The sequence below is a fragment of the Tursiops truncatus genome, chromosome 7, assembly GCF_011762595.2.
Source record: "Tursiops truncatus isolate mTurTru1 chromosome 7, mTurTru1.mat.Y, whole genome shotgun sequence".
Classification (NCBI taxonomy): domain Eukaryota; kingdom Metazoa; phylum Chordata; class Mammalia; order Artiodactyla; family Delphinidae; genus Tursiops; species Tursiops truncatus.
The window spans coordinates 26,865,112-26,892,392 of NC_047040.1; the positions used below are offsets into that span (position 1 = coordinate 26,865,112).

The 27,281-nt window shown below is 35.7% G+C and overlaps 1 protein-coding gene across 3 annotated transcripts in view; it reads right to left on the reverse strand.

Moving 5' to 3' along the window:
• UNC80 (unc-80 homolog, NALCN channel complex subunit) overlaps positions 1-27,281 on the reverse strand; it is a 238,834-nt gene that overhangs the window by 142,977 nt on the left and 68,576 nt on the right. For all 3 annotated transcript variants that reach the window (XM_019938890.2, XM_033860390.1, XM_019938888.3), the window contains exons 21-22: positions 25,606-25,702; positions 11,014-11,186 (exon numbers count right to left, since the gene is read on the reverse strand). In XM_019938890.2, the coding sequence (XP_019794449.1) occupies positions 11,014-11,186; positions 25,606-25,702 (270 nt within the window). The remainder of the gene's footprint in view (positions 1-11,013; positions 11,187-25,605; positions 25,703-27,281) is intronic.

A 27,281-nucleotide genomic window follows, 5' to 3' on the forward strand; every position in this document is an offset into this window, starting at 1 on the left:
AGAATCAGTATCTGAAAATGAAGTTAGAAATCAATAACAAATGGATACCTAACAAAACTCTGAAATTTATAAAACTGAAACACACACACTCATACATATATACATAACCCATGGAAAAGGAAACCATTAAGTAAATTAAAAAGGACTTAAAATAAATTGTAACATAAATACTACTTATCAAAATTTATGACATAATTGAAAGAGTACTTAGAGGGAAATGAATAGGTAAATGCTCAGTTTTTGAACAGAAAAAATAAAAGTATGAGCTAAGCAATCAACTAACAAGGTAAAATAATAATACAATGAATTCAAAGCAAGAAGGAAGAAAGAATAAAAATAAGGGCAGGATATACTCAATATTGTAATAACCTATAAGGGAAAAGAATCTGAAAAAGAATATTATATGTATATGTGTATTTATAACTGAATCACTTTGCTGTACACCTAAAACTACCACAACATTGTAAATCAACTATACTTCAATAAAAACAATAATAAGGGCAGGAATTAATGAATTAGAGAACGAGATACAATAGAGAGAATCTCTATTGTACCATTAAAAAAGACTAATGAAATTGACAAATATCTGGCAAGCCTAATCAAGAAAAGAAAAGGAAATAATTTTAGGAATAAAAACAGAAAAAATAATTACAGATGCTGCAAAGATCAAAAACTAATAAGAAAATGTTATGATCAATTTTAATCCAACAAATATGAAAATGCAGGTAAAACTGACAAATTGCTAAAAAGATTAAAATTACTTAAGTGTACTCAAAGAAATAGAACTTTTGAATTATCAGTTCAGATCTGAATTTCAATTTGAATTTTAATTATATCTAAATTTATCTGTGGACTCAATGTAATTCCAAGAATAAATCAAAATATTTTCATAGAAACTGACAAGCTAATTATAAAATTTACATGGAAGAGTAAGGAGCCAAGAACAACCTAGGTGATGTTCAAAGTTCAAGCTATTAAGACAGAGTAGATTAACTCAGAGCACACATGGAATGCAACAGAAAAAAAACTCAGACTTACACCCATGCATGCATAGAAACCTGACACATGATTAAGATGGTTGTTGCACATTGGATAATAAAGTATGAATTAATCAATATATTATGCTAGAATATTTTTTTCATGTGAAAAGAAAAGAAAGAAAAAAAAATCCTGTTTTATACACACAATAAATTCTAGTTAAAGACCTAAATGTGAAATGCAGACTTTAAAATTTTTAGAGGAAAATTTAATATGTATTTATTACTACCTTGGGATTTCTTTGAAAAGGCATAAAAATGCTAACCACTAAAGAAAATTTTTATAAATTAAATTACATTAAAAATTTCATTAACATACAGCGTAAGGAAACAAAACAAAATGATATATTCTCTAGGGATACAAGCTCATGTGGTAAAATAAAGCAAGCACAGGGAAGAGTAAAACAAAGTTTAAGACAGCAGTGTCTTCTAGGAGGTAGGGGTGAGTAATTAGGGAAGGAGATACAGGGGACTTTAAAGAAAGTGGAAACGTCCTATTTTTTAAGATATGTGGTGGATATGTGACATTCAAATTTTTTCTTTAAACTCTACATATTCATGATATACATCCTTTTTATGTTACATTTCATAGAATGTTTTCAAATATTCAGTATAGGAATACCACTAGAATAAAGTGAATAATTTGACCATTTAGTTTTGGTTATTACTGGATTATTTCAACTTTCCTTATGATTCAAAACAGGACACAATATTATTTTGCTTTGATAGTTCCTAGTCTGCATATATTCCTAACTCCTTGAAAAAAGCTAATATCCATTCATCACCAAGTAGTTTTATGATGGTAAACACCAATGTGGATTACATGTGTTGCAGTGAACCGGAAAGTATGACTATATGGTAACCAAATGTTTCATTTTCCTCAAGAGTTCTAGTTTATGTCTAACTGGTATAATTATTGATAGCACTCCATTTCACTCTCAAAAGTGTCCCAATTTGGATAAAAATTATATAACCAGTCCTCCTAAAACTATCTATTTATGAAGCTATTATAATTTAACATGAATTAGGTTTTCTCTATCCACAGACTAAGGAGAAAACTATGATCCCATTGACTCTTATATTCATGAAACTGTTCCTAAAGCAAACTGACATTATGTGTTATTTATGCTAATAAATTACCAGTAAATTAGAAATCACTATGTCTGTATATGTTATATATTCAACTGGGTAAAAAAGGATAGATAATTTCACCTGAAATATACATAAAATAGACAGAAGTGCCTTTTATTTGAACTATTTTTGTGCTTGTAGATTATATGAACCTAAAGATAAAATGAGTCCTTTATAAAACATATCTTTTTAAAAATACCTTACCGTTGCATTTATTAAATTTACACTAAAGAGGAAGAGTGTGAGGAGGAGCTGTGCTGGACTAAAAACGGATCCAATTATCCCTTTGTAGTCATAGCAATAATGACAAGAGGACTGTTTAAAACAAAAACCTTCAGATTGGCAAGACTTTGAACATTGACACTTCTAGTACTTCTTTCATTTAATAATACTTTTTAATTCTGAAGAAAATTGGAAACTTGAAAACAATCACATATAAATTCTATGATGAAGGCAACGAAACAATGAAAACTGTTCCGAAATAAAATTACATCATAATGTAAACACTGTATTTAAGCTGCACTTAAAAAAATGAATGCGACATCCAACAAAAGCAAACAATAAAAGAGAGATGGGAGAAAGTGAGGGACTGGAAAGTGATGATGAACTGAAGACATTCATTTTCCCCTCCTCTCCCAAATGCTATCTGATGAAATGGTAGAATCTATACCTATGTATAAATCTGTATATCTGTACCTATATCTGCATCTGCATATCTATCTGACATCTATATCTATCTATCTGTCACCAGTCTATCCATCGGTATCATTTATATCTACATCTATATATATTTCTATATTCGTATTTCTATCTCTCTATATTTATACACACACATATATGTATATGACTAAAACCACAAATGCACTGGAAAACATATAGAATATAATTTGTAAAATATCTTTATTGGAATATAATTGCTTTACAGTGTTGTGTTAGTTTCTGCTGTATAACAAAGTGAATCAGCTCTATGTATACATATATCCCCACATCCCCTCCCTCTTGCGTCTCCCTCCCACTCTCCCTATCTCACCCTCTAGGTGGTCACAAAGCACTGAGCTGATCTCCCTATGCGATGCAGCTGCTTCGCACTAGCCATCTATTTTACAGTTGGTAGTGTATATATGTCACTGTTACTCTCTCACTTCATCCCAGCTTACCCTTCCCCCTCCCCGTGATCTCAAGTCCATTCTCTATGTCTACGTCTTTACTCCTGCCCTGCCACTAGGTTCATCTACCTTTTTTTTTTTAGATTCCATATATATGCGTTAGCATATGGTATTTGTTTTTCTCTTTCTGACTTACTTCACTCTGTATGACAGACTCTATGTCCATCCACCTCACTATAAATAACTCAATTTCATTTCTTTTTATGGCTGAGTAATATTCCATTGTATATATGTGCCACATCTTCTTTATCCATTCATGTTGATGGACATTTAGGTTGCTTCCATGGTCTGGCTATTGTATACAGTGCTGCAATGAACATTGAGTACGTCTCTTTTTTTCCGGTACATGGGCCTCTCACTGTTGTGGTCTCTCCCGTTGTGGAGCACAGGCTCTGGACGCGCAGGCTCAGCAGCCATGGCTCACGAGCCCAGCCGCTCCCCGGCATGTGGGATCTTCCCGGACCAGGGCACGAACCTGTGTCCCCTGCATCGGCAGGCGGACTCTCAACCACTGCGCCACCAGGGAAGCCCACATGTCTCTTTTTGAATTATGGTTTTCTCAGGCTATTTGGGGTCTTTTGTGCTTCCATACGAATTGTAAAATTTTTTGTTCTATTTCTGTGAAGAATGCCATTGGTAGTTTGATAGGTATTGCCTTGAATCTGTAGATTGCTTTGGGTAGTATAGTCATTTTCACAATACTGGTTCTTCCAATACAAGAACATGGTATGTTTCTCCATCTGTTTATGTCATCTTTGATTTCTTTCATCAGTGTCTTACAGTTTTCTGAGTACAGTCTTTCGCCTCCTTAGGCAGGTTTATTCCTAGGTATTTTATTCTTTTTGTTACAATGGTGAATGGGATTGTTTCCTTAATTTCTCTTTCTGATTTTTTGTTGGTGGTGTATAGGAATGCCAGATATTTCTGTGCATTAATTTTGTATCCTGCAACCTTACCAAATTCATTGATTAGTTCTAGTAGTTTTCTGGTGGCATCTTTAGTATTTTCTATGTATAGTATCATGGCATCTGCAAACAGTGACAGTTTTACTTCTTCTTTTCCAATTTGTATTCCTTTATTTCTTTTTCTTCTCTGATTGCCATGTCTAGGACTTCCAAAACTATGTTGAATAAGAGTGGCGAGAGTGGACATCCTTGTCTTGTTCCTGATCTTAGTGGAAATGTTTTCAATTTTTCACCGTTGTGTATGACGTTTGCTGTGGGTTTGTCATATATGGCCTTTATTATGTTGAGGTACGTTCCCTCTATGCCCGTTTTCTGGAGAGTTTTTATCATAAATGAATGTTGAATTTTGTCAAAAGCTTTTTTGGCATCTATTGAGCTGATCATATGTTCTTTATTCCTTAATTTGTTAATATGGTTTATCACGTCGATTGATTTGCATATATTGAAGAATCCTTGCATCCCTGGGATAAACCCCACTTGATCATGGTGTATGATCCTTTTAATATGTTGTTAGATTCTGTTAGCTAGTATTTTGTTCAGGATTTTTGCATGTATGTTCATCAGTGATATTGATCTATAATTTCCTTTTTTTGTGATATCTTTTTCTGGCTTTGGTATCAGGGTGATGGTGGCCTACAATCAAGATTACTCTACCCAGCAAGGATCTCATTCAGATTTAACAGAGAAATCAAAAGCTTTTCAGAGAAGCAAAAGATAAGAGAATTCAGCACCACCAAACCAGCTTTACAACAAATGCTAAAGAAACTTCTCTAGGCAGGAAACATAAAAGAAAAAGATCCACAAAAACAAACCCAAAACAATTAAGAAAAGGGTAATAGGAACATACATGTTGATAATAACCTTGAATGTGAATGGATTAAATGGAATAACCAAAAGACACAGACTGGCTGAATGGATACAAAAATAAGACCCATATATATGCTGTCTACAAGAGAACCTCTTCAGACCTAGGGATACATACAGATTGAAGGTGAATTGATGGAAAAAGATATTCCACGCAAATGGAAATCAAAAGAAAGCTGGAATAGCAATACTCATATCAGATAAAATAGACTTTAAACTAAAGACTGTTACAAGAGATAAGGAAGGGCACTACATAATGATCAAGGGATCAATCCAAGAAGAAGATATAACAATTATAAATGTTTATGCACCCAACATAGGAGCACCTCAATACATAAGGCAAATGCTAACAACAATGAAAGGGGAAATCAACAGTAACACAATAATAGTAGGGGACTTTAACACCCTACTTACACCAATGGATAGATCATCCAAACAGAAAATAAATAAGGAAACACAGTCTCTAAATGACACAATAGACCAGATAGATTTAATTGATATTTATAGGACATGCCACATGCCACACTTTCTGCTCAAGTGCACATGGAACATTCTCCAGGATAGATCACATCTTGGGTCACAAATCAAGCCTTGGAAAATTTAAGAAAATTGCAATCGTATCAAGCATGCTTTCTGACCACAACACTATGAGATTGGAAATCAATTACAGGAAAAAAAAACTGTAAAAAACACAGATACATGGAAGTTAAACACTGTGCTACTAAATAACCAAGAGATCACTGAAGAAATCAAAGTAGAAATAAAAAAATACATAGAAACAAATGACAATGAAAACATGATGACCCAAAACCTATGGGATGCAACAAAAGCAGTTCTAAGAGGGAAGTTTATAGCATTTCAATCTCACCTCAAGAAACAAGAAAAATCTCAAATAAAAAATCTAAACTTACAGCTAAAGCAACTAGAGAAAGAACAAAAAAACCCAAATTCAGTAGAAGGAAAGAAATCATAAAAATCAGAGCAGAAATTAATGAAAGAGAAATGAAGAAAACAACAGCAAAGATCCATAAAACTAAAATCTGGTTCTTTGAGAAGATAAACAAAATTGATAAACCCTTAGCCAGACTCATCAAGAAAAAAAGGGAGAGGATACAAATCAATAAAATTAGAAATGAAAAAGGAGAAATCACAACTGATACCACAGAAATACAAAGGATTATAAAAGACTACTACAAATAACTATATGCCAATAAAGTGGACAACCACGAAGAAATGGACAAATTCTTGGAAAGGTACAATTTTCCCAGACTGAACCAGAAAGAATTAGAAAACATAAACAGACCTATCACAAGTAATAAAATTGAAACTGTAATTAAAATCTTCCAACAAACAAAAGTCCAGGATCAGATGGCTTCACAGATGAATTCTATCAAACATTTAGAGAAGAGCTAACACTGATCCTTCTCAAACTCTACCAAAAAATTGCAGAGGGAGGAACACTCCCAAATTCATTCTAGAACATATTTAAAAGTGAAGCATTTCTGAAAGTCAGGAAGCAGATGAGATCAGATATTAAGTGAAACCAAACACAGAGGATACAAAAGTTAATAATACATTTAATAGAAGACAACTTGTGAATGTTAGAGTAATCTCAAGGGTCTCCTAACCCAAAGAGACAGGTATGAACAACTGCAATTGCCACACTTGCACAATGATGGTAAAAACAGGATGTTACTATGATTTAAACATATTGGACATGCAGCTATATTTTCCTTCCTCTCAGTTCTCTTGCCAGTATTCACCAGTGACTTCAATTCCTTCACTTTTCTATACCTGAGAAACTGAAGTTGAATGTACCCTCATTTGGGGACCATGTCCTGGCTTAACTCTTTCCTCTTATATCAACAAATAAGACAATGAATGTGAAGGTGCTTCATTAACTATGACATACAATGAAAATGTTACTTTTGTTATCTTCTACCACCACCTCTCTCACCACTGCCGCCACCACCACACCACCACCATGACTACCATCACCACCAACATTATCACCACCATGAGTACCACCACCACCATCACCACCTATCGCTTTTTTTTCAACCAACCAGGTCTACCTAGATTCTGTCTCTGTTTCCTTTAAACCGTGACTGATTCTGACCTCTGGACACTCCTTGGCCTTGACCTAGAATCAAAGATTCTCAGATATGAAAGAAACTCATACTAACCACCCCCTTCTTGAGTCTCCTTGTACTTCCCCATTGAGTCCAGTGTAGTGACAAAGAGCTAATTACTTCTCAATGTATCTACTTTATCACTGGACATCTATAGTGATCAGAAAATGCTTCTTTACTTTGAAGCTTGAAGACACCACTTATAAGTATCAAACCCCCTTTATTTTATTTATTGCCATGAGATTAATAAGATTGAGAAGGTCAAGCAGGGCCAGAGTTGGTCCAACAGAAAGGGAAGGAAGGAGAATCTAGTGATCTGGTAACTACCTGGCCATAGTCTTATTTGGAGGAAGTAAAATAAATTTTAAATGTTTTCTGGAATTCAGCCCTGAAATAAATCTCCTTGAAAACTCTAAGCATTATAGCAGCTGGAAATCATATAGGTATAGAACCATCTGATGAGAGGGAATGAAATTCCAGCATCCAAGAGACTGATTATTTTAAGAAGAATATTGATGAATACTTTTATAATCTCCATTCAGAAGCCAGTATTAATTTGTTTGATTGGGATTTTTTTTTTAAAGAACCTATTGATAACACGATTTTATTTATTACTTTAAAATATATTTATTTATTTATTTTTGGCTGCTTTGGGTCTTCATTGCTGCATGTGGGCTTTCTCTAGCTGCAGCAAGCAGGAGCTACTTTTTGTTGCAGTGCACGGGCTTCTCATTGCGGTAGCTTCCCTTGTTGCAGAGCACAGGCTCTAGGTGCACGGGCTTCAGTAGTTGTGGCTTGCAGGCTCTAGAGCACAGGCTCAGTAGTTGTGGTGAACGGGCTTAGTTGTTCCAGGGCATGTGGGATCTTCCTGGACCAGGGCTCAAACCCATGTCCCCTGAATTGGCAGGAGGATTCTTAACCACTGTGCCATCAGGGAAAGCCCTTGACTGGGATTATTTTTTAAACTTTCAAATGTATCACTCTCTTTGTGACAAGCCTCCTGTTTCTCCCATGGCCACATATCTTATAAAGCTTAAAAGCTTTTTATGTAGGAAGCAGTTATTCCTTCTGTTTTTACACCATCAATGATAATAAAATCATTCCAACTACTTTATTAAAGAGTCTCTCTTTGCCAATGATAATACATTGAGATTGTGTTATTCCCATTTTTTGTTTCATGGGTGGGTTTTGGGGGAGTTCATGAACCTTCTGATATTACAGGCTGAATTTTGTCTGTAAGTGTAATTCTCTCCATAGCTCTCCATAGCTTTCATTCAGTTCTTAAAGAGTTTATGTCTCCAACATGTTAAGAATCACTGGTTTAGTGGGTGAATGTGTAGTGTGAATCTTTAAAGTTGAAAATCTCCTATATGTTCCTATTATAAATTCATCATGTATTCACATGACCTTTTTTTTAAAAAATGATTCAATTGCTTTTGGACCATTAGAAATCATTTGCCATCTTCCTTATTATGGAGACCATATATATTTAAGTACATTTTCAGTGTATCAAGAGACACTCTTTCCGATTTACCTAAATAACTTTTTTTTTTTTCAGAGAAAGTATACGGTATTGCCAAAAGAGTCCTGAATAGAATCAGAAGGTTCTTCTCTGAGCCCAGTTTTCACTTCAACTGGCTTATATGACCTTGAGCAAAGTCACCTTAGCTCTTGGGGCTTTTGTTCTCTCATGTGGAAAATGCGTGAATGAAAAGAGTGGCTTGGAGTCCAGTACGTGATATGCATTCATGTGGAGACTTCACTCAGGATCTCTGAAAGAGTTGTGGGTGTGGGGCTGAGGCTTTCCAGAAGAGGGAAGGACAATCCATTCTCTATGTCATCAGGTGCTTATTTTACTGACAGTTGTCCAAATGCTATTATCCTATCATTGTCCAATTTGTATGGGCACCCATGCCTCTATCTTTCTCTGTCAACAGTAACTTGAAGTAACATGATTCATTATTATCATTTTCCTTACACTCAGACAGTTGCTGGTGAAATTTGATGTCTCACTTGTCTAAAAATTTTCCAAAGTATCTGTGACTTTAGGATTGAAACAAAGATGGACATAATAGTACATCTGGAACACTGTAGCATAAACTACCCATAAAGTTCTAATGCACCATAGTTATTGTGTATTTAACCATTGTTCAACTAGTTTGTGTCATCTTCACTTTCTTAATCACATTTAAACTATCAGGTTTAAAATACAGAATTTCTTATTTTTTTACATTTTAAAGTTCCTATAGTGATCTCACATAATTTTTTAATGAGAGAGTCAACATGGTATTGTACCAAATATAAGGTCTGTTCTAATCTGGCTCTATCCTTTCCTGGCTTTGAACCCTGGCCAGTTGGTGATTAAGAAGAACCATGCATGACTCATAAGAGTGACAGGCTGGTTTCCTCTCTCCCACTTAGAAAACAAGAAATTGGCTCTCTGCCTTGTCAGCTCTCTTGCTTTAGACAGGCATCTCATTGTTCTTTAATTGTTTGATTGCCACCTGCCTCAGCTCTCCTGGAGACCTGTGACTTTCTACATTTTACAGTCATGATAGCATATATCAGTACACATTAAACACTTTGGAATTAAAAAAAAATACTTTCAAAGACCAATGTCCAGGAATCAGAAACTGACTGAAAAATCTTAAATAACCACAGGTCATGATTCTGGGTGATTACAGTGGTATTTGCATTTTCAGCTTAAGTGAAGCTACATACCTTGCTGGTCACTAAATATCGTGAGAGCAAAAGCTATTAATGTCACAGAAAAATGTCATGAATTATATTAAATGGTTTGGACTATTTTCCAAGGTAAAATATGAGTGGCCAGTGGTTACATATTCATGTGTTATAAAAAGGGATCATTTGTAGGCAGGCTAAAGGGTTTTTGTTGTAAAAATGTCTATTTTAGTTTTTCTTCTTAAAATGTGAATACAGAAAACTTTTACTTCTTGATATTTACTTGGAATTTTGTACCCAGTATTTATATAGCATATGAAGAATTTATTAAACCAGAAGATAAATAAAGGAAATTGGAAGATTGTGTTCAAAACTCATATCTGGGTCTCGTTTATTTGACAAAAATACTTTCTAAACAAGATCCACATTATACTCTTGAATCTCTTACATGTGTATAAGGCTACACAATGTTCAAGGTACTTCTGTGCAATTAATTTCAATTGATCCTTGCTTCATATTTTCACTCAATTAATATGCAATTAAATCAAGACAGAGTTTAAAGGACTAATACATGACAGACATGACTAATAATGTAATAATAATAACGACCTACTTTATTGAGCAACTGCTATATTTCAGGCATTATGATGAGGACTTTACATCTAATATCTCATTTAATCCTCACACTAACCCTAGGAGGTAGGCATAATATTATTATTACTCTTAATCTCATTTTACAGGGTTTAGCTAATAAATGTCAGAGTGATTTTAACCCAGGCAGTCTCATTCCAGAATCCTCATATACTGTTAATCATGATGCTGTACAGAATATATTTACTAAGATTTTTTTCCCCTTTCTTTTCTTCTTTCACCTTACTACCTTTTACCCTCCTCTTGCCACTAATGCTGAGGAAAAAAAAAAAGACCAAAAACGTAACCCCATAGTTAGGCTTTGGAGTAGGGATTCATGCTTTCCTCCATTAGTAGAATTAACTGGAATGGGATACAGGGTGAGAAAATTCTTCCAACAACTTACAAGATCCAAGGCGGCTGCCAAGATCGATGCATCAGGAATTGTCCCTGGCTCACAGCAGTTTAACAGAAACTGAAAGCGCTTCATGCCTTGTCGGATTGCTCCAAGATTCACCACGTTTTTGCTTTTTCCGCCATCTTGGTTGGAAGACAGATGGTCATCAAAACTGTGGCAACCTGTAGGGGTTTTCCCATGTTGGAGGAATGAAGGAGAGAGAGTGTAATGGTTGTAGATTAAAAAAGAGCTTTGAAGTTTCAACAATGCATTTTCTATAGTGTTGGCCTAAGAACTTTTTCCTGAACTACACTTCCCTCCTCTCTATCTAATGCTTGATTTGGACACCTTGACTTTTAGGAATCTGATGACACATAGCATATGTTAATAAGGGGTCTTATATAACTATTTTAATATAGGGTCTGATCCATAGAGAACAGACTTGTGGTTGCCAAGGGGGAGGGGTGGGTGAGGGAGGGATGGATTGGGAGTTAGGGATTAGCAGATGCAAACTATTATATATAGAATGGATAAACAACAAGGTCCTACTGTATAGCACAGGGAACTATATTCAATATCCTGTGATAAACCATAATGGAAAAGAATGTGAAAAACAATGTACATATATATACGTATGTATATATATATATATATATGTATATATATGTATGAATGCATATATATATATGAATCACTTTGCTGTATAGCAGAAATAACACAACATTGTAAATCAACTATGCAGCAATAAATTTTAAAAATTAAAAATTAAAAAAAATAGATAAATATAGGGTCTGATCATTTTGCTTTCAGGTCTCTTCTCTAATACTGCTAAGAGGATTATTTAAGATGATTCTGCCTGTCACTAACTTCTGTTTTTATGGAAGATGCGAAATCACTGTGCAATTTCAGATCTGTTACAAAAAACTGATATCAAAGACAGTATCTTGATATCTTAGTTACAATGCAAAGAATCACTGATTATTAGAGTTGTAAAGGACTTGAGAGGTTGGTCATTTAATGCCAGGATTTCCAAACCTGCCTGTGCATCAGAATTACCTGAGCAGTTTTTGAATCTTATTCAGAAGTTCAGAACCAGAGTCTCTGAAAGAGGAGTGTAAGAATGTGTGCTCTGTAAAGCCTCACAGATGATAAGGATGCAGCCAGCCTGACCCCACACGGTGGTCAGAGGTTTAGGAACCACTGACTCATCCTCTCTTATTTTTCCATAGTTAAACTGCATACGGATGAGAATCAGTCTAGAGCTTCTTAAAATGCAGACTATCAGATCTCATCGCTAGAGATATGGATTCCATAGGTCTGCAGGCTATGTATATTTTTAACAAACATGCCACATGATTTTAATACAGAAAGTCTAAGGATCACACATTAAGGAAGAATAATACAAAGCATTTTTTTCATTTCTTTTAACCCCATGTACGTTTTTAAAAACCTAAGTATCTCATAGCTTTTCTATAGCTTCTAGTATATATATATATATATATATATATATATATACACACACACACATATATATGTATATATATGTATATATATATACTTAGTTTATCTTATATAAGGCTATAATATTGAATATAGTTTTAAACACCAAGCCCAAATTACTTCCCATAACTCTGAAATGTACTTTCAGCACCTAAGAATATACCCCCTGATTCAGTGCTTGGCTTAATGTGTGCTGACACCATTTGCGATGTTGCCAACTCTAGGTCCTCACTAAGTCACAGATCCCATTACAAGAAACGGCTTTCTCACCTCTTCTGTCAAAAATACCTTGATACCTCCCACCCACTGCCCCACTTTCCCACTTGCTGCCTCAACACAAAAAAAGTGGCCCCACGTAGCCTTTGCTCTCAACTGAGGTGTCCTATACGCAAGCAGGTCATGATTGGTGGTTGCAGATGTACGGTAAATAATCTGTTCCTATTAATAAACACTAATGTTCACAAATTTGCATTTAAAAATCAGATCCAGAGTTGGATGTACCCCTTTAATAACTTGCATTCTTTGTAAATAAAAGGGCGATATTTACAATTATGAGCTTGGTTTACCATGAAAGTATGTACTCGTGGAAAGAGGTGAGCACCTGTTCTTTTAGAAAACACATCCTTTGGAAGCAGTTCAAGCTTGGGGAAAAGATTCCTTTGGACTTTATTACCACAAGATAAAAAATTATGGCATGGGGCTTGAACCAAGATGGCGGAGTAGAAAGATGTGCTCTCACTCCCTCTTGTGAGAACACCAGAATCACAACGAGCTGCTGGACAATAATCGACAGGAAGACACTGGAACTCACCAAAAAAGGTACCCCACATCCAAAGGCAAAGGAGAAACCACAATGAGACGATAAGAGGAGCACAATCACAGCAAAATCAAATCCCAGAATCGCTGGGGGGTGACTCACAGACTGGAGAACACTTATACCACAGAAGTCCACCCAATGCAGTGAACGTTCTGAGCCCCACATCAGGCTTCCCAACCTGGGGGTCCGGCAATGGGAGGAGGAATTCCTAGAGAATCAGACTTTGAAACCTAGTGGAATATGATTGCAGAACTTCAACAGGATTGGGGGAAACAGAGGCTCCACTCTTGCAGGGCACACATAAAGTAGTGTGAGCATCAGGACCCAGGGGAAGGAGCAGTGACCCCATAGGAGACTGAACCAGACATACCTGCTAGTGTTGGAGGGTCTCCTGCAGAGGTGGGGGGTGGCTGTGGCTCACCGTGGGGACAAGAACACTGGCAGCAGAATTTCTGGAAAGTACTCCTTGGTGTGAGCCCTCCAAGAGTCTGCCATTAGCCCTACCAAAGAGCCCAGGTAGGCTCCAGTGTTGGGTTGCCTCAGGCCAAACAACCAACAGGGAGGGAACCCAGCCCCACCCATCAGCAGACAAGCGGATTAAAGTTTTACTGTGCTCTGCCCACCAGAGCAACAGCCAGCTTTACCCAACACCAGTCCCTCCCATCAGGAAACTTGCACAAGCCTCTTAGACAGTCTCATCCACCAGAGAGCAGACAGCAGAAGCAAGAAGAACTACAATCCTGCAGCCTGCAGCCTGTGGAACAAAAACCACATTCACAGAAAGACAGACAAGATGAAAAGGCAGAGGGCTACGTACCAGATGAAAGAACAAGATAAAACCCCAGAAAAACAACTAAATAAAGTGGAGATAGGCAACCTTCCAGAAAAAGAATTCAGAATAATGATAGTGAAAATGATCCAGGACCTCAGACAAACAATGGAGGCAAAGATTGAGAAGATGCAAGAAATGTTTAACAAAAACCTAGAAGAATTAAAGAACAAACAGAGATGAACAATACAATAACTGAAATGAAAACTACACTAGAAGGAATGAATAGCAGAATAACTGAGGCAGAAGAACTGATAAGTGACCTGGAAGACAGAATGGTTGAATTCACTGCTGCAGAACAGAATAAAGAAAAAAGAATGAAAAGAAATGAAGACAACCTAAGAGACCTCTGGGACAACATTAAATGCAACAACATTTGCATTATAAGGGTCCCAGAAGGAGAAGAGAGACAGAAAGGACCCAAGAAAATATTTGAAGAGATTATAGTCGAAAACTTCCCTAACATGGGAAGCGAAAAAGCCACCCAAGTCCAGGAAGTGCAGCGAGTCTCATACAGGATAAACGCAAGGAGAAACATGCCAAGACACATAGTAATAAAACTGGCAAAAATTAAAGACAAAGAAAAATTATTGAAAGCAGAAAGGGAAAAGTGACAAATAACATACAAGGAAACTCCCATAAGGTTAACAGCTGATTTCTCAGCAGAAACTCTACAAGCCAGAAGGTAAAGTGATGAAAGGGAAGAACCTACAACCAAGATTACTCTACCCGACAAGGATCTCATTCAGATTCGATGGAGAAATCAAAAGCTTTACAGACAAGCAAAAGCTAAGAGAATTCAGCACCACCAAACCAGCCCTACAACAAATGCTAAAGTAACTTCTCGAAGTGGGAAACACAAGAGAAGAAAAGGACCTACAAAAACAAACCCAAAACAATTAAGAAAATGGTCATAGGAACATACATATAGATAATTACCTTAAACGTGAATGGATTAAATGCTCCAACCAAAAGACACAGACTTGCTGAATGGATACAAAAACAAGACTCATATATATGCTGTCTACAAGAGACCCACTTCAGACCTAGGGATATATACAGACTGAAAGTGAGGGGATGGAAAAAGATATTCCATGCAAATGGAAATCAAAAGGAAGCTGGAGTAGCAATACTCATATCAGATAAAATAGACTTTAAAATAAAGAATGTTAGGGCTTCCCTGGTGGCGCAGTGGTTGAGAGTCCACCTGCCAATACAGGGGACATGGGTTTGTGCCCTGCTCTGGGAAGATCCCACATGCTGCAGAGTGGCTAGACCCATGAGTCATGGCCACTAAGCCTGCACATACGGAGGCTGTGCTACACAACAGGAGAGGCCACAACACTGAGAGGCCCACGTACTGCAAGAAAATAAATAAATAAAGAACGTTACAAGAGACAAGGAAGGACACTACATAATGATCAAGAGATCAATCCAAGAAGAAGATATAGCAATTATAAATATATATGCACCCAATACAGGAGCACCTCAATACATAAGGCAACTGCTAACAGCTGTAAAAGAGGAAATCGACAGTAACACAATAATAGTGGGGGACTTTAACACCTCACTTACACCAATGGACAGATAATCCAAAATGAAAATAAATAAGGAAACAGAAGCTTTAATAGACACAATAAACCAGATAGATTTAATTGATATTTATAGGACATTCCATCCAAAAACAGCAGATTACACTTTCTTCTCAAGTGTGCATGGAGCGTTCTCCAGGATAGATCACATCTTGGGTCACAAATCAAGCCTCAGTAAATTTAAGAAAACTGAAATCATATCAAGCATCTTTTCTGACCACAACACTATGAAACTAGGTATCAATTACAGGGGAAAAAACGTAAAAAACACAAACACATGGAGGCTAAACAATACATTACCAAATAACCAAGAGATCACTGAAGAAATCAAAAAATACCTAGAGACAAATGACAATGAAAACATGACAATCCAAAGCCTGTGGGATGCAGCAAAAGCAGTTCTAAGAGGGAAGTTTATAGCTATACAAGCCTACCTCAAGAAACAAGAAAAATCTCAAGTAAACAATCTAACCTTACAACAAAAGGAACTAGAGAAAGAAGAACAAACAAAACCCAAAGTTAGCAGAAGGAAAGAAATCATAAAGATCAGAGCAGAAATAAATGAAATAGAAACAACGAAAACAGTGGCAAAGATTAATAAAAACAAAAGCTGGTTCATTGAAAGATAAACAAAATTGATAAACCATTAGCCAGACTCATCAAGAAAAAGAGGGAGAGGATTCAAATCAATAAAATTAGAAATGAAAAAGGAGAAGTTACAACAGACACTGCAGAACTACAAAGCATCCTAAGAGACTACTACAAGCAACTCTATGCCAATAAAATGGACAACCTGGAAGAAATGGAAAAGTTCTTAGAAAGGTATAACCTTCCAAGACTGAACCAGGAAGCAATAGAAAATATGAACAGACCAATCACAAGCAATGAAATTGATACTGTGATTAAAAATCTTCCTACAGGGCTCCCCTGGTGGCACAGTGGTTGGGAGTCCGCCTGCCAATGCGGGGCGCGTGGGTTTGTGCCCCAGTCCGGGAGGATCCCACATGCCACGGAGCGGCTGGGCCCGTGAGCCATGGCCACTGAGCCTGCGTGTCTGGAGCCTGTGCTCTGCAGCTGGAGAGGCCATGGCAGTGAGAGGCTCGCTTACTGAAAAAAAAAAAAAAAAAAAAAATCTTCCAACAAACAAAAGTCCAGGACCAGATGGCTTCACAGATGAATTCTATCAAACATTTAGAGAAGAGCTAACATCCATCCTTCTCAAACTCTTTCAAAAAACTGCAGAGGAAGGAACACTCCAAAACTCATTCTATGAGACCACCATCACCTTTATACCAAAACCAGACAAAGATACTACAAAAAAAGAAAATTACAGACCAATATCACTGATGAATATAGATGCAAAAATCCTCAACAAAATATTAGCAAATAGAATCCAACAACACATTAAAAGGATCATACACTATGATCAAGTGGGATTTATCCCAGGGATCCAAGGATTCTTCAATATATGCAAATCAATCAATGTGACACACCATATTAAGAAACTGAAGAATAAAAACCATATGATCATCTCAATAGATGCAGAAAAACCTTTTGACAAAATTCAACACCCATTTATGATAAAAACTCTCCAGAAAGTGGGCATAGAGGGAACCTACCTCAGTATAATTAAGGCCATATACGACAAACCCATAGCAAACATCATTCTCAATGGTGAAAAACTGAAAGCATTTCCTCTAAGATCAGGAATAAGACAAGGATGTCCATTCTCACTGCTATTATTCAACATAGTTTTGGAAGGCCTAGCCTCAGCAATCAGAGAAGAAAAAGAAATAAAAGGAATACAAATTGGAAAAGAAGAAGTAAAACTGTCACTGTTTGCAGATGATATGACACTATACACAGAGAATCCTAAAGATGTCAACAGAAAACTACTAGAGCTAATCAATGAATTTGGTAACGTTTCAAGATACAAAATTAATGCACAGAAATCTCTTGCATTCCTATATACTAATCACGAAAAATATGAAAGAGAAATTCAGGAAACACTCCCATTTACCACTGCAACAAAAAGAATAAAATACCTAGGAATAAACCTACCAAGGGAGACAAAAGACCTGTATGCAGAAAACTATAAGGCACTGATGAAAGAAATTAAAGATGATACCAACAGATGGAGAGATATACCATGTTATTGGATTGGAAGAATCAATATTGTGAAAATGATTCTACTACCCAAAGCAATCTACAGATTCAATGCAATCCCTATCAAATTACCAATGGCATTTTTTACAGAACTAGAACAAAAAAATCTTAAAATTTGTATGGAGACACAAAAGACCCTAAATAGCCAAAGCAGTCTTGAGGGGAAAAAAACGGAGCTGGAGGAATCAGACTGCCTGACTTCAGACTATACTACAAAGCTACAGTAATCAAGACAATATGGTACTGGCACAAAAACAGAGACATAGATCAATGGAACAAGACAGAAAGCCCAGAGGTAAACCCACGCACCTATGGTCAACTAATCTATGACAAAGGAGGCAAGGATATACAATGGAGAAGAGACAGTCTCTTCAATAAGTGATGCTGGGAAAACTGGACAGCTACATGTAAAAGAATGAAATTAGAACACTCCCTAACACCGTACACAAGAATAAACGCAAAATGGATTAGTGACCTAAATGTAAGACCAGACACTGTAAAACTCTTAGAGGAAAACATAGGAAGCACACTCTTTGACATAAATCATAGCAAGGTCTTTTCTGATCCACCTCCTAGAGTAATGGAAATAAAAACAAAAATAAACAAATGGGACCTAATGAAACTTAAAAACTTTTGCACAGCAAAGGAAACCATAAACAAGATGAAAAGATAACCCTTAGAATGGGAAAAAATATTTACAAATGAATCAATGGACAAAGGATTAATCTCCAAAATATATAAGCAGCTCATGCAGCTCAATATTAAAAAAACAAACAACCCAATCCAAAAATGGGCAGAAGACCTAAATAGACATTTCTCCAAAGAAGATATACAGATGGCCAAGAAGCACATGAAAAGCTGCTCAACATCACTAATTATTAGAGAAATGTAAATCAAAACCACAATGAGGTATCACCTCACACCAGTTAGAATGGGCTTCATCGGAAAATCTACAAACAACAAATGCTGGAGAGGGTGTGGAGAAAAGGGAACCCTCAATGTAAATTGATACAGCCACTATGGAGAACAGTATGGAGGTTCCTTAAAAAACTAAAAATAGAATTACCATATGATCCAGCAATCCCACTACTCGGCCTATACCCAGAGAAAACCAAAATTCAAAAAGACACATGCACCCCAATGTTCATTGTAGCACTATTTACAATAGCCAGGTCATGGAAGCAACCTAAATGCCCATTGACAGATGAATGGATAAAGAAAATGTGGTACATATATACAATGCAATATTACTCAGCCATAGAAAGGAACGAAACTGGGTCATTTGTTGAGACGTGGATGGATCTAGAGACTGTCATACAGAGTAAAGTAAGTCAGAAAGAGAAAAACAAATATTGTATATTAACGCATATATGTGGAAACTAGAAAAATGGTACAGATGAAACAGTTTGCAGGGCAGAAATTGAGACACAGATGTAGAGAACAAACGTATGGACACCAATGGTGGAAAGCCGCAGGGGTGTGGGGGTGGTGGTGTGAATTGGGTGATTGGGATTGACGTGTATACAGTGATGTGTATAAAATTGATGACTAATAAGAACCTGTTGTATAAAAAAAATAGAGAAAACCTATTTATTAAGTTTATAGACGTGTGTAATTAAAAAAAAAAAACACTACTGTTACCTTGGAAAAAAAAAGACTATACATTTTCCTGTAAGCACAGCTTTAGTCACATCCAAGTTTTGGTATGTAATATTTTTATTATCATTCTGTTTAACTTATTTTCTAACTCCAATTGTGATTTGTTTTTTGGGGTGTTACTTAGAAGTAGTGTATTTCATAACTTCTAGTTACTTTTTCGTTACTGATTTGTAGCTTAACTACAAGTCAACAAACACACTTCGTATAATTTTAATACTTTGAAATTTGTTAAAATTTGCCTTATAGCACAATATGGTCAGTTTTAAAAATGTTCCAACTGTGCTTGAAAATAATTTGTAATTTAAAGTTTCGGAGTATAGTGACTATATATCTGCTTGTTGAATCAAATTTGCTGCTTACATTATTTAAGTTTTTTATATCCTTACTAACTTTTTTTGGGGGGGGGTGTCTACTGGTTCTGAAAAGGTATCCTCTATCAGCGAATAACAGCAGTATGCTAAATCTCCTATTATGATATTGAATTTGTCTATTTTTTCCTTGTAGCTCTGTTGCTCTATATAATTTGAAGTTAAGTGCATACAAATTAAAACTTCCTGGTAAATTGAAAAAAATTTATGGCATGGCATGAAAATCATTACCAATTCCTGGTCAACAACTTTTAAAATGTCTCAGCATCATACTGAGATATGTAGGTGTGAAATGGTATGGTGTCTGGAATTTGTTCCATAACACACTAAAAAAAATAAGATGAAGCAAGTTGGAAAATTTTTTTACCATTATTGCAAGTCAGCGATGGATATTTGGTATCCCTTGGGTCCTTTTTACTCTTTGTCTATGTTTGAAATTTTTCATAAGCACAAAAATGGCTCAGGGGCTTCCCTGGTGGCGCAGTGGTTAAGAATCTGCCTGCCACTGCAGGGGACATGGGTTCGAACCCTGGTCCGGGAAGATCCCACATGCCACGGAGAAACTAATCCTCTGTGCCACGACTACTGAGCCTGTGCTCTAGAGCCTGTAAGCCACAGCTACTGAAGCCCGCGCACCTAGAGCCCATGCTCTGCAACAAGAGAAGCCACCACAATGAGAAGCCCACGCACCGCAATGAAGCGTAGCCCCCGCTCGCCACAACTAGAGAAAGCCCATGTGCAGCAACAAAGACCCAACGCAGCCAAAAATGAAATAAACTAAGTAATTAAAAAAAAAAAAAGCAAGGTCCTACTCTATAGCCCAGGGAACTATATTCAATATCCTGTGATAAACCCATAATGGAAAAGAATATGGAAAAGAATGTGTATATATGTATAACTGAATTACTTTGCTGTACAGCAGAAATTAACACAATATTGTAAATCAACTGTACTTCAACAAAATAAATTTTTTTAAAAAGGCTCAGATTATAATTAAAATATTATTATCAACATTTTCCATATTTCATTCCTTATGGGTACATTTCCTTTTCAGGTACAAATATTCCATATTGAAAATTCTATATTCAACAACTTCAGTATTTTTTTTCCATTTAGTATAGCATATTTTGTATTAAATGCAAAAGGAAGTAGCACAAGAAGAATCTAAAGGTGGAAAAAATTGAGAAGACAGAATTTCAAATGGTATACAGAAGGTAAAGCTAGAAACTACAAATAAGGAACAAACGTTTCTTGGACAATGCTGTTTCCAGACAGCTGCCTTTCAAAATACTACTCTATTTACTCACTGGACATTACCAAAGCTATCAGAACAGGTAACTCCTGCTATTTTTCCTATCTATATATCACTTTATTAATCATTTATATATAGCCCTTTGATAGATATCCATATCACAGGAAATCTCATCCATTAAAAAAAATTATAACCTTAACAGTACCTAAACTTAAACCTTGAATTTAAGATAGATCCCAAGTAATAGTTTTCTTTTTATTGAATCCAGTTGTTTTATTATTTCATACTATAATTAAGATTTAAGATACATTAAGTGATAACTCTAAAATTTGTAATAGAACTAATATATAAGACAGGATGGATGGCAAAAAAATATTCTTATTTAACCAATTTATTAAAAACAGTTGTCATCATTTTATTAAAAGAAGCATTAAGAATAAGTATCCCACCATTTCTTCCAATATTTTTGACAAACTAATTAATTCTAAAAGAAATGTATTCAATATTACTAAAGAAAGTGTCATTTTGATTGAAAGAACTTCAGAAACAAAACAGTTAAAGAGTATAAATAATTAAGAAAAAAGTGATCAAAACAATCTTTGTCAGCAAGAACCTATTCTGTGAAGAATCATTCACAGAATGATGTACACTTATTACAGGTAAGAAGATCAGCAGACTCCTACGAGCCCAGGACATAAGGATCACGCTGTAAGTAAAAGCTATTTACAATGGAAATTTTCCATTTTATCTATAAAGCATTAATAGATAACAATATATTTACTAACTTTTTGAGCACTTAATATGTGCCAAGTACTATATGAAATATTTTATAATTTATTTAAAAAAATTTTTTGTAACAGTCATGTAAGATAGATCTTTAAAGATAATTAAAGAGAGAGAGAGAGAGAATGAGAGAGAATAGAGACAGAAAGATAAAGAGAAAAGGGACAGGTTAAGTAGCCTAGTCTAAGTTCATGCAACAGAAAGTGATAAAGTCAGAATTCAAATCCAAACCTAGTGACAACCAGCCTGCACTCTTACCACTCTGCCACACTGTGTCTCTAGAATACCTGAATGTTTATGTTCAAAGAGTTCAGACCTTTACACACTGCTTAAGGTAGTGATTATGTCAGGAAAACTACTGTAATAAATAAATCAACACTGTACATGTTACAAACTGATTGTCAAGTTGTACCCTGCTGACATTTCGTATTGTAATACTGAAAGAAATGTTGAAAAGTAATTTGCCTATAAAAGGTACCTCTTCTATATCAATCTTTTATATAAACTTACTAGAATGTAAAGATGCCTCTTGGCTTCCTTGGCCATGATTAATTTTTTAGTCTCAGTACGTTTTAGTTGCATTTATTTACTATTTTTTAACATTAAATTTACTGAGGTATGATTTACATAGAATGCATTTTTAAAAAGCTGTTAAATCCCAAAGGAGCATTTCAAAATCTAGTATTTCTTTAAGCAGCATTTTCCATACAGTTTATGGCAGAGTTGAGCACAAAGAAGATATTCAGTAAGTTTTGCTGATCAGCTGAAAAAAAAAAACCCATTGCTTTAATGGAATATCTTCCCTCAGATAGAGACATCATGATTTCTAAAACAAAATATTCTTAGTGAATAGAAAAATATAGAAGAAAAAGATAGCTGGTCTGTGAATGTAATTTCAGTTCTGTTAAATGTTCAGCAGATGTGTTTTTCATTTGTTGAATAAATTTTTAGATTGAAAAAATTCTATCGCCTATTGCATTTTATCTTAGCTCAGTGAAGTTCAGGTACTACATTGAAATTGAGGGTAAGAACGTTTCATATTTGCTTTCTTTAACAACTTTAAAGAAAGAAACAGAAAATATGCAATTAAATGAAAATAATTTAAATGAGAAGGAAAAAAGACAATGCATCTATAATGGATGGATGGGGATTTATTCACAGATTGCAAAGCAAAAAAGAAAGAAAGAAATAAGCAAAAGCAGGCTTAAAGTTAGAAAGATGTTCACAAGGCCAAGTATGGTAGTTGTTGCAAAATACAATGTTCTTAGATTAGCAGATAATGTTCTTTTGGTTTTTTAGAATAGCTGGAGATACCTGTCTTTTGCGAGAGATTCTGAAAGAGTTAACTCACAGAATACCTTTTATAATTTTTAACAAGCCAGAGATCGTGGATAAAGAATGATGATGTACAAGCCATCTTCTTTTGCCAGTCCAAAGCACATAAAATATTCCAAAATCAGTCCCAGATTTTATCGTTTTGTCTTCTAGACACACAGGAAGAGACTGTCTGTATTACAGGTATTGTTGACACAAACTCATCCTAGACTCAGGCTGTATGAATATTCTGTATCAGGTCTTTTCTATTTGTGAATGGAATATAAAAACTATGTGAAACAATAGCTGAAATCTGTAAGAATAGTGGATGAGGAAAACTCAAAATCCAGAATGTTATGAAACAATAACGATAACATATTTGGAACAAGAGTAAGAGTAAAAATATTGACCTATTACTTGAAGAAGGGAGTGTAAGGAAATCAAAGGAGGGTAAACAACTCAATTATGCTTTCATCCTTTCTACTAAGGACAAAAATTCACAGATGGGAAAGTACAGAAAAGCTTCATTAAAAAGGCACCAAATGTGAAAGACCCTAGTTTCTGAGTTTAAGCCTCAGTTCCATCAAATTACCCTCCAGTGCATAGAAATGACCTGGAGATGCGATCACAGTACTAGTCAAATGACATCCAGCTAACACAGCACATACCTAGAGAACGTACTTTAGTTCCACACTTCATTCTCAAAGAACCACCACAAAAATGTCTTTATAACACCGACAGTTTTGAACACTAGATATATCTCTAAAATATCATGAGTGGTAAGAGTACAAGAGGATTGAAAATGACAAAGATCCCAATTATTAGGAAGATTCTTGAAACCATAGACTAATAAGCCTGATGTGTGTCCTAGCCAAATTCTGTAAGAGAGAATTGGATAGGCAGGAACACTAAAAAAAAAACAACACAGAAGTAATCATAGACACCACTGTAGTTTACTGAAGAAGACAGCGTGTTGAACTGTTACATTCCTCCTTTCGACAAAGTTATAAAGATATCAGTGAGATAATGTTTTAGTAAAGTCTAATGATGTTTTTTGCATAAAGTAGGAAAGTGCTTGCTGATCACTAGTAAATTAAATGTATGGTTGGCTGAAAAACTGTACCCACAAATTGTTAATCAATAAAAGTCAACTACATGTGCTCTAGGAGCTAGTTCTTTGTATTTGTCCTGCTTTGTGAGAATATCAACAACTTGGATGAAAACAGGGAAATGTATATGTCTCTCATGATGGATTTTTATAGCACAGCTGTAGAGAAGAAAAGATTCAGAATTCCTGGACAAGTGACTTAACTACCCCCCAAGTTAATGAAACAATACATTTTATTTACTTTGAGATGAAGAATGAATAAGGGCTACAACAAAGTAATGCATGATATTTGTTCATGAGAAGGACAGGTGGCAAAAGTTAATCCAAAATTCAATACAGACCAACTCTGTGATGTGAAAACAGATAATGCAGTCTTAAATTGTGTTCATCCACTGGCTGTATCCCTGGGAGCTTAACAGTTACACTATCTATTACACTGATTAAAGTCAAATATAGTGCATTGCATTCCATCTGAAGCACCATATTCTGTAAAGCACATCATCTAATTAGAATACATAGTAAAATGGAATCAGGTTGGTGATGGATCTAGAGACTCTCCTATGTAAGGAAAACAAAAGGAATCAACAATATTTAATGAGCAGAAGTGAGATCAAAAGAGAGAACATGAAATAGATAATAGGTGAAACTGGCATTATGTGGGTATGAGTGTGCGTGTGTGTGTGGCTACAGATATCATGACTAGGACTAGTGAGTCAAATTTATGGATAAGTATATTTTCAGCACATAAGCAAAGACTTTCTCACAATGAAAGCTGTCTAGTTCTAGAACAGGTTGCTTTGTAAAGTAATAAACTTGCCCTCGGTGGAAGTGTTCAGAGGGTGGCCGGCCACCCGTCTGGGATATAATGTGCAGAATTCCTAAGTAGATAGGTGGGTGGATAAAAGGATACCCGGAGTTTTTTTTAGAACTCTCAGATTTTAATAAGGGACAGAACAGCAGCAGAAAAGTCTGTGTCTTATTCTTTGCACACCCAGGGCCCACTAGGGAATGAGGAACATGGTAGGACTTCCATAAATGTTGCACCAAATTGATAATAAATAGAGAAGCTATAAATAGTAGTACAAACAAAACACATACGAGAAAGAAATGAATAAGAAATCAAAGGAAATAGAAAGTAGATCATTTTATCTAATCAAATGTTTGTTCTGTGTAATGAAAGTTGCATGTAATTCTTAGGCCAAGTGACATTTACCAAGACGCTTGAAGAAATTCTCCTCTTCGTCTCTCCCGTTTTCCATTCCACTCCCTGGTCCACCTTCAGAAAGCTTTACAGCACTGGTGAATTTGACCTGAGAAAAAAAAGGACGGTAGTCAGATAACTCAATTCAGAGGAAATTCTTTGTGTTTATACTAACCTTTACCTTGAAAAATAAGTTGTTTAGAATATAAAGGTCACTTCATTTCTTTTGGCTTCCACATCTGGTTAGCTAGTCTGTATAGTTTATTCCCATGTGCCAAAAACGACATCACTTATAACTATAATTTGAGAGTCTTGGTCATAGATTGAAAGTAAAATAATCAGGCACTATGAAAATAATTTAGTGAGCAATTGAGATATTCTTAGAGTTTAATTCTGAAAAAGTCCAAACTCAAATTTATGAACAAGTCATATTCATCCTTTACAAACAACACCACAACTGAGAATCAGATGAAAGTAAAAGATAGCCAAATAGAAGATTTCAAATCTCTATGAAAGAACCAGTATAAATGAATGTATAATGTGTATTATAATGTGTATAATGTGTATTATAATGTGTATTGTAATGTGTATAACTAAAGTGCAGTAACATGTTTTTTTCCTAACACTTAAAATGTGTTTGTTTACAGCAAAGCAAGGAAGCTATGGACCTCACAGACCCTCAAATACTTGGCCAAATTTTAGTAAAAAGAATATGAAGGAGGAATTATAAATATATCTTCTAAATGCCTTATAAGGTTGCTATAATCTTTTTATAACTCCAAAATATTACTTTAAAAAGAGATAGAAGAAAACTGGTTTTAGTGAGATTCAAAGAAGAAAGAGTATAAGCAAATAATTTGTATATAAAGAAATGTAACTCCTATTACATGCTGAAAATTACAGCAACCAGGCCATGAATCAGCCACAGGGAAGACTCTTATCAGAAATGGATTTCACTAAGAATCACGACCTTTTCCAAACTGCATGCTACTACAATGCTGAACAGAAGAAGCACTTAGTGGGAAAAATCATCCTGAGCTTCTTAATCCTTTTCAAAGGGGAGAAAGGTTCAGATGGTAGGAAAAGTAGGGAAGGAAAATATATGGGGTGTGTGTGTGTGTGTGTGTGTGTGTGTGTGTGTGTGTGTGTAAAATAAATCACTATACAATTATGTGTCCTTGGATAGGAGCTTGAGATGTTAGGATTTCATACATGTATTAAAAGTAGCTGGGGGCTTCCCTGGTGGCGCAGTGGTTGAGAATCCGCCTGCCGATGCAGGGGACGCGGGTTCGTGCCCCGGTCTGGGAAGATCCCACATGCTGCGGAGCGGCTGGGCCCGTGAGCCATGGCCGCTGAGCCTGCGCGTCCAGAGCCTGTGCTCTGCAACGGGAGAGGCCACAACAGTGAGAGGCCCGCGTACCGCCAAGAAAACAAAACAAAAAAAAACAAAGAAAAAAAGTAGCTGGGAATTAATACCTATATACCTCTCTATATATGCATTACAATTTTATTCATAGTTTTTTGTCACTTTTTTCCTTTCTATGATTGCCTCATACTAAGACATCTTAGTTTCCATAGTTCACTTAAGTTTCCAAAACTTACTTACCTTGAAGAGAATTTCTTCAGCTCCTCCTTATTTGGCCCCTCCAGGTGTTTAGCAGTTCCCAGCCCTGACATTTTTCTATCAG